This window comes from Osmerus eperlanus, chromosome 7 (assembly GCF_963692335.1).
Source record: "Osmerus eperlanus chromosome 7, fOsmEpe2.1, whole genome shotgun sequence".
Lineage (NCBI taxonomy): Eukaryota > Metazoa > Chordata > Actinopteri > Osmeriformes > Osmeridae > Osmerus > Osmerus eperlanus.
In genome coordinates, this window is record NC_085024.1 from 15,861,540 (window position 1) to 15,878,144 (window position 16,605).

The 16,605-nt window shown below is 45.3% G+C and overlaps 1 protein-coding gene across 1 annotated transcript; it reads left to right on the top strand.

Moving 5' to 3' along the window:
- The first annotated feature begins 1,677 nt into the window (after window positions 1-1,677).
- Window positions 1,678-13,464, top strand: slc6a3 (solute carrier family 6 member 3). Its single transcript, XM_062465210.1, is given in 16 exon segments — window positions 1,678-1,924; window positions 2,450-2,887; window positions 3,566-3,697; window positions 5,534-5,758; window positions 6,525-6,623; window positions 6,626-6,657; window positions 7,089-7,223; window positions 8,153-8,256; window positions 8,828-8,952; window positions 9,526-9,638; window positions 9,748-9,876; window positions 9,993-10,092; window positions 11,158-11,258; window positions 11,344-11,511; window positions 11,669-11,740; window positions 11,865-13,464. Coding segments are annotated over 15 exon segments (1,776 nt in total). The 5' UTR covers window positions 1,678-1,924; window positions 2,450-2,670; the 3' UTR covers window positions 11,889-13,464.
- Window positions 13,465-16,605: the final 3,141 nt, after the last annotated feature.

Below are 16,605 nucleotides of genomic sequence, written 5' to 3' on the forward strand. Positions count from 1 at the left end.
ACTGGCTACCAGCTCGTTCTCTCCCTCTTACACGCTGTCAAGTCATGCATCTCTGTCAGTTCCTTCCTACCTAGCCCGCTGTCTCTCGTGTTCTCATCCTTTCTATACCTTTCCTCTGTGTCTGCCTCTCTCCTTCCCTCCTGTCCGCCCTCCATCTCTGACAGCACTCTCGCTCTCTACCTTTCTCTAACTCTGACGCCAGTCATCCTAGTTCAGCGGGATCGTGCAGCAGCACGTTGGCAGGTCTCGTCTCTGATGGCTGATTGGATTAGAGAACATTTGGACTCATTATCTCACTGGGGAGAGGATGAGCCTGCCAGAAAATGTGTTAAAACAATAACGGCCCACATTTACCACGGGGAACCCGATACCAACTGGTACTGCACTGTCTTTTAAAGTGAGAGAGAGAGAGGGGTGAGGGACACACACATTCACAGAAGTTTTGTACAAGCCACTGTGGCTCCACAAAATGCACGTGTGTGTTTCACGGGATATATTCAGATATCTATATGAATTGAGATCTACAATAGTCCCCCCCCCCCCTTCTTAATCAACAGTCAGTACAGGGAGAGGACTGCCTTGTGACTCAATGGAGAGAGGGGTGTTCCTCTACCTGTTGTTCTGGTGTCTCTGCTTGTGTTGCTCGGAGACCGCTGAGTGATTGACTGACAGGATGTGACATCATGAGTACCCTCTTGGCACCTGAGCCTTGTATTAAGTTAGATTGGTTCCCCATCCCCCCCACCCTCCTCCTTTGGTCCCAGGTGTTGTGTTATTAAAACCAGACACTGTATTCTACAACGTTACCCCCACACACACTCGCCCAAGCCCATCTTTCAGACAGTTCGATAGCTAACGATTTGTGGTTTAAGTTTTGTGTTTCGATGGATGATGGGATTCTAAGGGAACGATTGTGTCCTTTTGATTAATACTGGAATACATGCTGCTGTCACAACAACGGGGGTCATAACAAAACACTCAAACGTCATGTCTTTTCACTGGGGCTGATTAAGTTATCTGATGCTCTGCCCTGGTGTTGAAATGGACGGCCTCAGTGTTGCCATTGATTATATTAGGGTCAGTCGCACATTTGAAGTAATACGATTTCTGCCTAATGGCAGGTAGGACCAAACTACACACATCCTTCCTTCCCTCTCTCCCTCGCTCCCTCCCTTCCTAAAATTTCCAAGAAGTACAAATTACCCAATTTAGTTCAAGCAGGCTTTATTATGTAAAAAAATATCTATATATTTTAAATGTACATGTTTACATCACAATACATGCATGCAATTAATTGATGACGTCTTTTTTTCTGAATCACTTTCTGAAACCTCCATAAAGTTCAGAGGTTGTAGTGTGTGTGTGCACAAATAATCCTAAATGCTGTATATTAACATTGCTATACCGCATAAACAGGATGCAGTGTGTTTCAATGTCAGACATCCTCAAGACCAGGAGAGAAGGGGAGAAAAGAGAGGGAGGACGGTAGGGAGGAGCAGCATGTCTGGAGAGAGACCGAGAGAATGAGGAGGGGGTTGGTATGGTTCATATTTACAGAGATGTCCCAGAGTGTGGCTTCTCAGACTACCAGACACACTGGTGCCTGACGGACAGATGCTCCAACCAGAGGTCCACGAACCTCCAACCCACCAAAGATATAACCCCTTTCTCTCTCTCTCTCCTTCTAAATCTGCCTCCTCTCTCTCCCACGCCATCCCTATCTTTCTCTTCCTCTCTATTTCTCTCTCTCTTTTCCCCCTAGCTCTCTCTCCTCTCTCTTTGTCACTGCTCAATCCGGGTCCAAATGACACAAAACGGTGGTCTACAAATATGATGAGCGACGTAGTCTGCTGTGAAGACAAGCGTCAACACAGTTGGAATTAAAACAGTTTGGAGCGCTGAAAAAGCTTTGTCATTTACAAAGGTAAGAATTTTACCTTGACTACATTTTTTGGTCTGATTTGAGGAATAACGTTGGTATTTACATTGTGTTCCCACTAAAATCAACAAGTTGCTTTTCATCCAAGTATATCTTTTTGTGTGCTTTCTTTTCCATTTTCTTAATTTAGCTATATAAATTCCAACTAGTTAAAACATTTTCATAGATTATCACTGAACTTAAATGGCTTGAATGGCAATCAAATTCTGAAAATGTGATTACAATAATTTCTGTTTTAAATTGTGTTCTATTTCATTCAAATTACAGTTGGTGTTAGAAATATTACTAATGGCGCAGTAGTGATGGACTCTGCAACAAATGGAACTTTGCTTTTTATTTTATATGTGATATTGAGAGAACCTTCCTATGAAGGCAAATCAATTTCCACAAGCCAAACAATCAAATTGAAGGCCATGTTAAACTAAGTTAACGTGACTTTTACTATTTTTTCTCTTCTTTCTCTCGATTCCTTCCAACGCCCCCTCCGACCCCCATCTCTCTCTCTTTCAGGACTGCACTTGTGCTGTCTCTCTCACCACCTGGCCCGAGCTTGATCTAATCCTCCCCTTACACCCCCTCTCCCCCAGCTGTCACCCCTCCATCGCCCACGCCCCCTCTCCCCCAGCCACCACCACCCCCAGGCCTCAGTGCCCCCCCCCCATGCTCAGAACCCGAGTGCCGGCTGGTCCGATGTGTTCCGTCGTAGCCCCGGCCCAGCTGGCACCAACACCATGGGCCCCAAGGATGTGGAGCTGATCCTGGTGAAGGAGCAGAACGGGGTGCAGTTCACCTCCTCCACTCTGGTCAACCCCGCTCAGACACCCCCCCCTGAGGAGGAACGGGAGACCTGGGGCAAGAAGATAGACTTCCTGCTGTCAGTGATCGGCTTTGCGGTGGACCTGGCCAATGTGTGGAGGTTCCCCTACCTGTGCTATAAGAACGGGGGAGGTGAGAGAGAGAGAGAGAGAGAGAGAGAGAGAGAGAGAGAGAGAGAGAGAGAGAGAGAGAGAGAGAGAGAGAGAGAGAGAGAGAGAGAGAGAGAGAGAGAGAGAGAGAGAGAGAGAGAGAGAGAGAGAGAGAGAGAGAGAGAGAGAGAGAGGAGAGAGAGAGAGAGAGAGAGAGAGAGAGAGAGAGAGAGAGAGAGAGAGAGAGAGAGAGAGAGAGTGTGTGTGTGCACGTGCAATTGTGTCTTTGTGTCTGTGTGTGCCGTGGACAAAAGACAGCTCCCCACAGCTGCTCAAACGTAGATTATCCCCAACAATCAAGAAGCCCAATTATGTCTGTTTAACATAGATACCTCATTGAGTTGGGTGCTGATGAAGAACACAGGTTGAGATTCGATTCTTTGGTTGTTTGAATTTACACACGTTGCCAAGGGCGACACCCCTGTCAGCGCAGCCTGCTCAGGGGAAGTGGTTCGGAACCCAAGGTAGGATCGCCTGACACACAAGGCCAAATGTTGCCCTTGAACCCTGAACATGCAGTTGATGTAAAGCGAGAGATGAGCTAGCATGCCGTGCTAACGGGCACCCAAGAACAACAAAGAAATGCAGTACTTATCCTCGATAGCACGATCCAACCGTGCTCACGCCTCGCTGGTTTCCTTTCCTGTCATGTGATCTCCAGGAGCGTTCCTGGTGCCCTACCTCTTCTTCATGGTGATCGCAGGCATGCCCCTGTTTTACATGGAGCTGGCTTTGGGCCAGTACAACAGAGAGGGGGCCGCTGGAGTCTGGAAGATCTGCCCCATATTCAAAGGTATTAGACAGACACCTACACACACACACACACACATCTTCACACACGTGTACACACACGTGCACATAAACACATGTACAACCTTCACACGACACACGCGCAGTAGTGAATGAGATGAGTATGCCACTAAGTACACTATGATATTAATGACCGTCTGTCCTTTGTTCCGAATCAAATTCGAGTGTTGCGTATAAACGGCGTGTGGACGAGTCATGGCGGCGAGTCTGTACATAGGAGACAGGGCCGGCCCTGTCTGTCTGTCGTGTAACGACAGGCATTGTTTATCGTCAGGCGGCCTGCACTCGGAAGGAACATGGAAAATTGGCTTTTAAAAAGCGTCCCTTCTGCGTGCGTCCCTCTCTCCCTCTCTATCTGTCATCTGCCGCTGGCGGATTACACATTTCATGACACTTCCTCCTCTCCCTTCTCAACACATCGATAAACGAGGTGTCTTCTCTGGGGCAGACGGAGACCGAGGTGGGCACAGATGGGTTTGGGGGGCGGGCCGGGGTGCAGCCAACGTGCTGGAGGGTGTTGTTTGGGACGGCGACGACCTTCGCTGTCACAGTGAACCGACGCCCACTTGTACACATGGCAGGAGGTGTTTGCCTGGGTGGATTGAACTCTGCCTGCCTGTCTGTGTGCCTGTCTGGCTGTCTTGGTCTGTTTGTCTTTGTCTGTCTGCCTTTGCCTGTCTGTCTGTCTGTCTGTCTGTCTGTCTGTCTTCACAATGACTATTACCTTGTTAATGATGATTTGGACCAAAGCTGAAATGAATGTACACCCAACGTAAAGAGAGAACTCAAGCGTGCAATCTTAGTGACACGATCTGCCATGCGTCACCATCCAGTTGATGCACAGACAGAGCAGCACATTGAATCACAGTGTGACCAGAAAGCCAGGCTGTGACCCTACTACGTGTCCCAAACCATTCGAAACCCATTCGGTGTCCTGTGTGTGTGCGAGTGAGTGTGCTCAGTGTGTCCCCCTGCGTGTGTGTCTGTGTGTGTGTGTGTGTGTGTTTGAGTGTGTGTGTGTGTGAGAGACAGTGTGCTTCATCCGTTTGTACGTGCGTGTCCTCTGGAAGTCCTGGATGGTACTGAAGCTGCGCTCTCCAGGAGACCCGGTGAGGAATCGGACGTTTTAATCACACGGCTGCCTCTGTGGCTAGCTGTCCACTCCACGGGGGAGAACTGTAATTACTGCCATCAGCCTGTTTGTTTCCTTGGGATCAATGCTTTCGAAAAGGACTGCGGAGATCAGCATGTGGTGCTAATAGGCAAATTCTGCCTGAGCAAATATCACTTCAGGATGACAAAAGAGGGGCGAACATGCGTAGGAATGAAAGTGTTGGGGACCCCCGCGAGCTTGTGAGGAAAGGTTAGGGATGAAAGCAAGCCGCTTGGGCGATGGACACGGTCTCGAATGCCGAGAACGCTAGATGGTTTTGATAAGGGAGGCGTGGGCATGCAAACCTTGTTACCAATGTTTAGCACTTCTGAAGAGTTTCTCCCCCCTTTTCCATTTGACATGGAGCGTGCCATAACGGCGTACATGTTTAAAGGGAACATTCCCACCAAAAAAGACGAGCTTTTTATACAACCACAAAACACAATGACCCCCATCATAGGGCTCTTTACCCTACACGCAATTCGTATCATCCAGGAAGGCCCTTTGTCGTGCCGCAGACATTAGACGTAACATTAAAAGGAACAGTCCGCTGTAACGCATCTGCAAATGTCACGGTAGCACACAGCCCCAACCGTAGCTAAATGAAGACCTTATGAATGCATCTTGCCCCCCCTCCCCCCCCCCCCCCCCCCCCCCCCCCCGCAGGAGTGGGCTTCACGGTGATCCTCATCTCCCTCTACGTGGGCTTCTACTACAACGTGATCATCGCCTGGGCTCTGTTCTACCTCTTCTCCTCCTTCACCGGCGACCTGCCCTGGGTCCACTGCAACAACACCTGGAACAGCCCCAACTGCTCCGACGTGTGGTCCTTCAACACCACCCTCAACGACACCCAGAAGTCCACACCGGCCGAGGAGTACCTTTGAGTGAGTCGGACGACGGTGCCGAGCGGGTATTCGCGTGTGTAGCAGGGGTGGGGGGGGTTGGGGGAAGCCAGGCATGCGTGAGGTTAGACTCGCGCTCCCTCCAGTTACTACCTCAGTCGGGGATACTTCAGCATGTGTCAGTTCTATCCTGTACTTCCTGGGGGGCGGCCGCGGGTTCGAGTCCCTTCTGGTTCTCACTGGACCGTGTCGAGCCGAAATCTAGACGCGAGTTAGAGGAACTGGAAGGAAGCGATTGCTCTTAGTTAGGTAACATCACCTGGTCTCCAAGCCCACCCCCGCTACACATGGAGAAAGCCTGTTTGTCTGTGAGGATGAACAGGTGTCTGGTATTCTCTGCAGAAGGTGTGTTTGTTTTGACAGCCCTGGCTCGACATAGATGGTGGGCTGGCTATTTTCCATCTCCACCTGGGAACAATTTCACTGCCTCTGACAGAAAGCAGTGCAGTAGGACGACACAAGCACTTATTTCAACCAACATTTGTATTTGACACATAGAGATGGCACACAGACTTAAGCAGCACAATATGTGTTGCACCGGACATATGATGTAGAGTATGAATAGACACAGCTATATTGTAATGAATATGTAACTTGGATATCCAGAATGACACTTTCCATGGTTATCCATAGATGGTATTTAATCTTCGTCCAGGATCTTTTCCAATAGCTATGAATCCAAATATGTTTTTGGCATTGAGGGTCACTGATCGGGTAAATTGCCTCGTCCCTCTGATGTGTTTTCAGACGAGGAGTGCTCCACCTGCAGGACAGTGAAGGTATTGACGATCTGGGCCTGCCGCGCTGGCAGCTGACCTCCTGCTTGGCAGTGGTCATTGTAGTTCTCTACTTCAGCTGTGGAAAGGTGTCAAGACATCAGGGAAGGTAGGAAAACTACAGGGAATGACGCAGATCAACATTGTGGAGAGACCGCAAGTTTCTAATGTTGGAGACCTTGAAGAAGAAGGGGGGTGCATTACAGCCCCGATATGGTTCACTCCTATATTTTGTTTCTCACCCCTCTGTACGCGTGTGCATGTCTGTGTGTGTGTGTATGTGTTTATGTATGTGTGTGTGCATGTCTACGTGTGTGTCTGTCCACGTGTGTGTGTGTATGTGTACGTGTGTGTCCTGCGTCTGTGTGTACTTGTGTCTGTGTGTGTGCGTGCATGTCTGCGTGCGTGTATGTGTTTATGTCTGTGTGTGTGCATGTCTGTGTGTGTGTGTTCGTCTGTGTGTGTACGTGTGTGTCTGCGTCTGTGTGTGCGTGCGTGCATGTCTGCATGTGTGTGTGTGTGTGTGTGTCTGTGTGCCAGGTGGTGTGGATCACGGCCACCATGCCCTACCTGGTGCTGACTGTGCTGCTGCTGCGCGGTGTGACCCTGCCTGGAGCCATGGATGGCATTAAGGCCTACCTCAGCGTTGACCTCATCAAACTCTGTGAAGCCAAGGTAGGACTCTCGGGGGTGGGGGGGGGGGGGGGAGAGAGAGAGAGACAGAGAGGAGAGATACAGAGGGAGAGAGACAGAGAGATACAGAGGGAGAAAGAGTAGAGAGACAGAGAGGTGGAGGGTTCCACGCGCGACGACGCGCGAGAGAACAGAACCATTTGAACACGCACAAGCTCACGCACACGCGAACGCACTCACGCTTTGACACAAACGCACCGTGTGAACGACGTAGGCAATAAAGTGGTTGTGATGAGCTTCACAGAAACCCTTGAGCTGGCTGTGTGGGGCTGTCACCGAGGCCCAGGGGGGTGGGGGGGGTGGGGGGGGGCGGGGGGGGGGGCACCCTCAACCAACTGAGACATCACTTCATCCTGAATGGCTTCGACACAAATACACTGAACACATTGAAGCTGGGTGCAAAATAAAGGCCTTTTGCTAAGTAATGAGACACAGAATGCCCTTTTCACATATTTTGTCTGTGTGTGTGCGTGCGTGTGCGTGTGTGTGCATGTGGGGGATCTGTTTCAATGTGTAGGAGAGAGTCCCTTCAGGCAAAAACATTATTGAACGCTTAAATCAGTTGCTTTCAAAGGTATCAACGCCCTTTAGTTTATGAAGTAGACTCTAATGTGTTCAATATTTCAACAATGAAATCCTTTTGCCCGCAGTCTGTAAAATATCCCATTTGCCTAAAATAAGTAAGTAGTAAGACGAATCTGCTGGCCAGGTTCTCTGAGCACTAGGTCTGAGAGCGGCAATTTGAGAATTAGATTAGAAACATGCATGCAAGCAGCAATTTGCAAATTACCCCTGTATTCACAAGTGTCTTTCATCTTTCTGTTGAATGAGTTTTCCTGCAATTAGCCCTAATAACAGCTTTTTTCCTGTGTCTTTTGTGCCGGTCGCGCGGCCGTTTGTTTGTGTCGCAGGTCTGGATCGAGGCAGCCACGCAGATCTGTTTCTCCCTGGGTGTGGGGTTTGGTGTGCTAATAGCCTTCTCTAGCTATAACAAATTCAGCAACAACTGCTATAGGTGAGCTCACACTGAGAGAGAGTGAGAGAGAGAGAGAGAGAGTGAGAGAGAGAGAGAGAGAGAGAGAGAGGAGAGAGAGAGAGAGAGAGAGAGAGAGAGAGAGAGAGAGAGAGAGAGAGAGAGAGAGAGAGAGAGAGAGAGAGAGAGAGAGAGAGAGAGAGAGAGAGAGAGAGAGAGAGAGAGAGAGAGAGAGAGAGAGAGAGAGAGAGAGATGAGAGAGAGAGAGAGAGAGAGAAGAGAGAGAGAGAGAGAGAGAGAGAGAGAGAGAGAGAGAGAGTAAAAGACATCAGAGAGAAAGGGAGAGTGTTGATAGCTTTTGAATACCTATTATTAGTTTGGACTGTTCTTTCCACCCCTGCATTCGACACATATCTGAATAGAACATCAATAGTGATATTGCTTCCTCTGCAGCCTAACCCTACACCAGAAAACATATATGAAAGGAAACTCTGTTAAAAGGCCATTATCTACATCTTGATCCAAACCATGAATTTCAAATGTTCCTATTCTCAAGGCACTTAGTGTTTCTTCAACGCCTCAAAACGCAATGCCCACATATTGTCCTCCACAGGGACGCCATCATCACCACCTCCATCAACTCTCTGACCAGCTTCTTCTCTGGCTTTGTCATCTTCTCCTTCCTGGGCTACATGGCCCAGAAACATAACGTGGCACTGGACAAAGTGGCCCAGGATGGTAAGCCAGAGGTCCACCACCGTCAACCTACACGCCAGTCTGACCTGCACGGGTCTATAGACGGTAGTCTCTCAAATGAACAATGGCACGAAACTGTTCATTTGATGCCTCCCAGGGAACGATTGCTCATCAAAACAGAATTGATTCATCTCAACGTGAACATTGAAATCCATCTCTTTCTTCTCATGTGTGCTTCCATGCAGTGGGGGTTTACTTTTCGCTGTGCTAGGTCTATTCTGGGGGGACTTAACGTCAATAACAACTGACCACAGATCAATTCTGAGGTCTCTGGCAAACCCAAGTTAGTTGTTAGTGTTTTGACATGTTGGGTCATTTATAGACAAGCACCATCGTTACAGCCTATTAAACCAGGGCTGTGCCCAAAGCTTTATTCATACAGTATTGTCTGTGTATCTGTTATGTATTTGTCAGTATATCCTTTACATCTGCAATATACAGTATGTACATGATATACTGTATATACTCTGCATGTATGTGTTGTTATGGAAGTAATGCATAGCCTGTAGTTGCAGCTGTCTTATCAGGGTTGTGTTGTGTTGCGTGGACACTCAGGGCCTGGATTGGTGTTCATCATTTACCCAGAAGCCATTGCTACCTTACCCGGGTCATCGGTCTGGGCTGTCATTTTCTTCATCATGCTGCTGACACTAGGAATAGACAGTGCTGTAAGTACACAACGTCTCAGTGAATCGCAGCTGTGTGTGTGTGTGTGTGTGTGTGTGTGTGTGTGTGTGTGTGAAGCTCACCCGTAGGTTGTGTTTCCTTTGTTTCCAGATGGGAGGGATGGAGTCAGTGATCACTGGACTGGTAGACGAGTTCAAGTGTCTGCACAAGCACCGGGAGCTCTTCACCCTGTTCATCGTCGTGTCCACCTTCCTCATCTCCCTCTTCTGTGTCACCAACGTGAGTAGAAGGAGACATAATAATAGTAAGGTTTATGGTAATGTACCCTTGTCCACCTCCAATCTCCCCCTACACCCCATGCAAACCCTGTCCCTCTCCTCCCTTCTCTCTTCCAGGGAGGAATCTATGTGTTTACCCTGCTGGACCACTTTGCTGCTGGAACATCGATTCTTTTTGGAGTGCTTATTGAGGCCATCGGTATTGCCTGGTTTTATGGTGAGGAGGGGTTGATGGAGGGATGGGCTGGTGGGTTGGAAGGAGAGGGGAGAGAGGCCCTGTTTTCATGGCCAGCAAAGCTGATGGAGAATTAGGCCTGTGATGGGCTGAGAGACTGGGTGGGGGCCACAGTGTGCCTCTGTGGTGTCAAATTTCATTAGGTGGAAAACCAACTTAAATGGTTTTGTCTGTCGATTGCTTTGCCACTTAAAAGCCAATTGGTTGGTATGTAAAGGTGGAAACCGGTGACATTGTGCTTGGTTGTGTGTTGTTGAGTGATGCAGCTGTGGATTGGTTTGCCTTTGAGATATTTTCTTTTTATCGGACTTCCTTCCTTTCCAACATCCGTCGAGAAATTTTAGGGAACACTTTTAGCATTTAATCAATTCTCCCACTTGGCGGTGTTTTCGAAGAAATCGGTAAATGTTGCGTGCGGGCAGCTGTCGTCTTGTAGAGAAACCTCCCCGGGGCACCATGAGGATGTGGGTTAGAAAGGCTGAACTCCTTGTGTTCGTCTCCGAGCTGGACTCTGATCTGTGGGGGGGAGCTCCATCCCGGGGTAAATGCTAACAGGTCCTCAGGCTCTGGGGTCAGTGTGCTGCCTTGGCCCAGTGGGTGTTAACCTGGGCAGGGAAGACAACTCAAGCCCCAGGCCTTGCTGGCCTTTTCCGTGGCCCTATCAGTGTTGACAGGCACTGCTGGGCCTCTGCCCTCCACAGAGTGGGCTCTCAGGACTGTTTGTGCTGGCAGTCGAAGAGGATCTCTGTCTGCTGTTGGAGATGTGTCCTCCAGGCTGTGGGGGAAACAAACAGGAGGAAGAAATGGAGGTTGACTGTGGATCATCTCACGATAACCTGGTTCCGATGCAGGAACGCCACGATGAATGTTAGCAAAAGGATTCTCGCCACATATTTTAATTGTTTTTTGGGAAATGTGGAGAGGCTTTGTGTGTGTGTGAGAGAGGGGTAGGGGAGTGTTTGCATGGGGGGGGCAGATATCTTTCTCTATTTTCAAAGGTAGGCCTTATGGGAAAAGGTTTGAACTCAAAGATGGTGTCAATTTCAGGAGTGGACCGCTTCAGTGATGACATCGAAGAGATGATTGGACAGAGACCAGGCCTCTACTGGAGACTGTGCTGGAAGTTTGTTAGTCCCTGCTTCCTCCTGGTAAGGAGGCATGAATTAGATACAACCTTGTTCTATTGGCAAGAAAAATACTTCCTTCCTTCCATGTCTTTCCTCTTTTTCTTAGTTTATGGTGGTTGTCAGTTTCGCCACATTCAACCCTCCGACCTATGGCCCGTACACCTTCCCTGTGTGGGCCAACATGATTGGCTGGTGCCTTGCCATATCCTCAATGTCAATGGTGCCTCTGTATGCCATCTACAAACTCTGCACCATACCTGGGAAGTTCTGTGATGTAAGTATCAACACCAAATCCACATCCACATACTACATAATACATAATAGCAATAACAATTCCATTCAATGTAGCAAATCAATCTTATACACCGCATCACTACTAACATTTAAAAAAAAGGAATGAGTGTTTTTGAAATGTCTCTTGAATATCCCAGAGGCTTGCGTACGCCATCACCCCTGAGACAGAGCATCATCTAGTGGACAACGGGGAAGTTCGGCAGTTCTCGGTAAACGTTGTTTTCATTTGATCTGAATTAGCACTCTAAACGAAACCCATTGACAGCCTATACGGTAGCTTGGTGTTGCTCTAAAACATATTCTTATTCTCCGGTACTCCACCGACGGCTGCAGCTGCATCACTGGCTGGTGATTTGAGTTCTGCAGTGAGACGGTGGACTGTTCTCACACAGGAAGAAGCCTGGCACAGGAAACACCTGTTAACAAGATGGCAGTGCAAGTGCCAACCCAACCGTTCAAAATTGTAGTGGTCTTTAATTTAGTCAATGGACGTGTGACTGTGCAGTGACCTTGATGACAATGTTGTTGGCACTTGGTCAGTGTTAATCTTAAACTATATTTACAATATAGACTGTTATGATGGCTACTACTTTTGTCCACCATGGTTTATGTCTGTTTTTTTGTTTACGTTGTGATAAAGCTGAGCCTATTTGATCGTTGTGAAATGTTTCAGAAATATTCAAATGAAATCAGAGAAAACTTAGTTTGTTTCTGAATAAATACATCACAACCAAAACTTAAACAACAAGTCCAGCAATGGATTTGAATCATAAATATTTTAACTTATGTTTTTAAAGATTGTTAAGTGTATGACTGCATTGAACTTTCACAATTGTTTTTATTATCTGAACATATATTGTTCATCTTAAAGCTCAACTATAGTCATTTCTAATGATCCCTGGTAATAGATCACAGTGATTGCATTTTTGCTTCCTGCTGATGATAGTCCATCATACTTTGACTAACTGTTTCCTTAATGTTGATATTCAGTTCATAGACAGATCACTATCTAAAACAAAGTAGTACTGTAGTTATATAATCAAATTGACCAAAGATCAAAGTTTATTCCTATTTATATTACTATCTATAATTTTTTCACGCACATTTCATTTATTGATGATTATGTGTTCTATATTATGTCATATTTACCGATGTCATTGTTTGAAAGAAAACATCACCATCATTTAAAGGTGCAGTCAGCAACAAGTTAAGCAATTACTTAATTGCAATGCTCACTTACGTTGTAGAATGTTGTTGACATTGTGATAAAAAATAAAATATAATTATCCACTCTGACTTGACATGTAAAAAACTTTAAATGCATCTTTAATCTCACAAGATAACACAAAGCTTTACTGGTTTACAGAAAAAGTTATTCAGTAATTCAAGACTGTTTTAAAGCTGCTTATCTCAATTTTATTGAAGTGTTTGTAACGTAATCAATGAAGTATATATTGTATATGTGTGTAATTATTACTTGTACTATTTAGAGGGGCTTGCTTTGTATTGCACTGTGTGACATTCTACGAGTTAACTATTTTTCCTGTCGTGAAGCAGAACTGTGTTTCAGAATGGGAACTATTGCATCTTGTATTAACATATGAAACAGACTTTGTACTTCATACTGCAAGCCCAATTCCGTCCTTGTCTTTCAATGTGCAGTGATCCATACTTCTGTAAGTACATACTGGAGGTCTGGATCAGAGGATCCAGTAGAAATTCAAACCTGGAGCCAGACACATGTATAGAGGAACTGATAGGGAACCTTCATCCAGCCCAGCTCCTACATCATTTAGAAAACAGCCTGAAACAAAACAATAGAAAGGCTTCGCCAAAAAATTACAGGTCCACCATGTTGTTCACTGGGCTGTGCTTCTTTGCCTTGTGATTTTTTTTTTGTACTGTAAAAGTCCAAGAAATAAAGTTTGGTTTTGAAAAATCTTCTTTCTTATGGCTTTTTGTATGTGAGAGACTACTTGTGTCCCCACACCCCCACACAAACAACTCTTATCCTCACTGCTCACCCCTGCCCTCTCTCTCTCTCGTTTGGCCCTCCACGCTCTCCCTGGAATTAGAACTCGACAACAAGCAGAACAAAGACCTCACACACCTGGACAAAGATTCAAAGACAGGGAAACCATGATGGGCTCCCACAGGATCCTTTATTAATGGTCTTTTAAAGCCACACACACAAGCACACAACAATAACCGTGGTTCTGATTCTATCTCAGTCAGTAAAACGGCACAGGCAGGACAAGCTTTGACAGTCTGCAAACCGTCTGCTAATCTCTGGGGGCATTCATCTTCCTGGTAGAGTTAAACACTGATCGCAGCTCTGAAGCACACACCTTTCTCCTTGTTAATTGATTGGGTGTTGTCACAACTAAGGATAAACAATACATTTATGGAGCGAGGGTAAACAAGATGACAAGTGAGGATTGTTTGAACAACTAAAGTAAACGGGAGGTGCTGTAACAAAGGTAAAACTGCTATAAACTCTGCTAACGCTAATTGCTAGCATAAGTTATTGATGACATGTTTGTCTCTAACTATGTGGCAGAGCAGTTTTTTTTTATTATGTAGAAAAAAGAAAATAAATTACTCAACACATTGCATATACATATTGTATTGTTCTTTACTAAGCAAAACAGCTGTGTTTCCCAAGTCAACACAAATAGCATTGCAATGCTTTCCATCTAATCAAGGCAGAAAGACAACCACAACCTCAGAGTAAAGACATAATTGGTTTGGCTTTTACAAGATGGCCGGCGTGACCTTGAATCTTCCCTGTTCATTACAGGAGAAAGAAATCATCTGCAATATAGCATCTGAACAACAGGTCAATAACACCACCTGAGAACATTTAGGAAATATTGACGGTTGATGGAAAAAAAACATCCTTTCAACAGAGCAAAAAGATACAGAGATGTGTAAAGAAACACAATTTTAACATGTAAGAATGTGTAGTAAATGTCAAGATTTGAATATTATTTGATTTGGAAAAAGTTATTTAGTTTAACGTTGTTTTTGCATGAACCAAAACACTGGCAGAGTGATTTAAAAAAAAAAAAAAAATGGGGAATCCTTGAGGAATTAAACTGAGCGATTGTTTATCCTGAAATCATTTTGTGTCTGTGTTGACAGATGCAGGGATATTTTTGCTCTGAAGAGCCAGCCTTGTTGTCAGAGCGGCCCAATTATGGAGCACTTTAGGGGCACACAAGGATACAGTTTAAAAGCAGCCATTACTACATCCAATAAACAACTGCAATTACGTGTAATTTAATGTCTTCAAACAGCAGTGGAAAGTGAGAGCAGGCATACTGAGGAGGTGAAAACCAGGGCAAGTCTCTTGTTCAGCAGCGCCTAATGTTTTGCCAGATGATCATGCATTGACCTTGTTCTCATTTGTCGAGGTCAGTTACTTATGGAAACAGTATTCCTAGTCCTAATGTAGACTAGCGAGGTGAAGTTCATATTCATATATATTTCATATTCGACATTCAACATTCGTCTCATATTCGGGAAAAGCTAGTTTGCAGTGTCGCGTTAGGGACCGTTTTTAAACTACCCATACCATTTTGAAAAATGATGACCTTTATCATATTTTTATGAATATAAAACCTCAAATGGACACCAGAGTATTCTCACAATGTCTGGTATACTTCCACAGCCTTTACCTTTTCAACAAAATTTACGTTTTAAACAAAATTATTGAAAATCGCTAATCTATGAAAATAGTTTAATCCTCGCAAATCTTAATAACTTTTTCAATCTTGTGTCAAAAAATCTCAAATACACACCATATTATTCTAATAAAGTTTGGTATACTTCCACACCCTTTACTTTTTCAATTAAGGTTCAAACAAAATTACAAGAAATCACTAATCTCGGAAAATAGCATGAAATCCTTGCTAATCTTATTTTTTTCAGAATTGTACTGAAAAATCTTAAATACCACCATATTATTCTAATAAAGTCTGGCCTACTTCCACAACCTTTACATTTTCAATTAAGTTTCAACTAAATTCAAATATATCGCTAATCTCTGATAAATAGCATGAAATCCACGCTAATCTTAAATTTTTTTCAAAATTGTGATTAAAAATGTTTTGACACCAGATTATTCTAATTATGTCTGGCCTACTTCCACACCCTTTACCTTCAGAATAATCAAGTGTACATCTGAGATTTTTCAGTACAATTCTGAAAAAGTTATTAAGATTAGCAAGGATTTCATGCTATTTTCAGAGATGAGCAATTTTCTCTCATTCTGTTTGAAACTTAAATGAAAATGTAAAGGGTGTGGAAGTATAGCCTGGTCCTAACCAGACTCTCGTACATTTCATTTGTACAGGAGTCTGGCCTCGCTCCATTGACAAGCGTTGACTTCCTTGTAGGCGGGTACTCTGTTTAAAACTATTGGAACTGCCCAGAGCCACTCTGATCTGCCATAACCAATCGCTAGCGTTCGCCTTAGCCAATTCCTTCACCAATACTGTAACAGAGCTTGCTGCAGTAGCTGGAAAATCAAACTGTTCCCGAACCCCGTGGGGAGGAAGGCCACAACATCATGGCCACCAACAAAACTCAGCAGAACTTGTTCTTGCTCCGGCTTTAGTTTATGGATATTCGGCAGCTTTTCCACAACAGACCGAATGGCTTCGCTCGCATCTTTCTCCGCCGCCATTGCGGAACTACAACACAAACTAGCGCACGACAGCCACTCCCTCTGTTCGCTGAATGGCCGGTAGAAAATTTACCGGAGACATCTAACTTACTTACCTCATGGCCAGACCTAGTACAGAAGCAAAATCAAAATTGAGCGGAAGTACGTAGGAGGGCAGAGCCAGGCTAGTGGAAGTAGGCCAGACTTTATTAGAATAATCTGGTGTATATTTGAGATTTTTGAAAAAATATTAAGATTAGTGAAGATTTCATGCTATTTTCAGAGAATAGCGATTTTCTATCATTTTGTTTTACACTAGTTTTCTCGTAATCGGACGATGACTCTGCATCAAACAAATTTTTCATCCATGCAAAAGCTTATTAGGAGATGTACTGCATTTGTGTC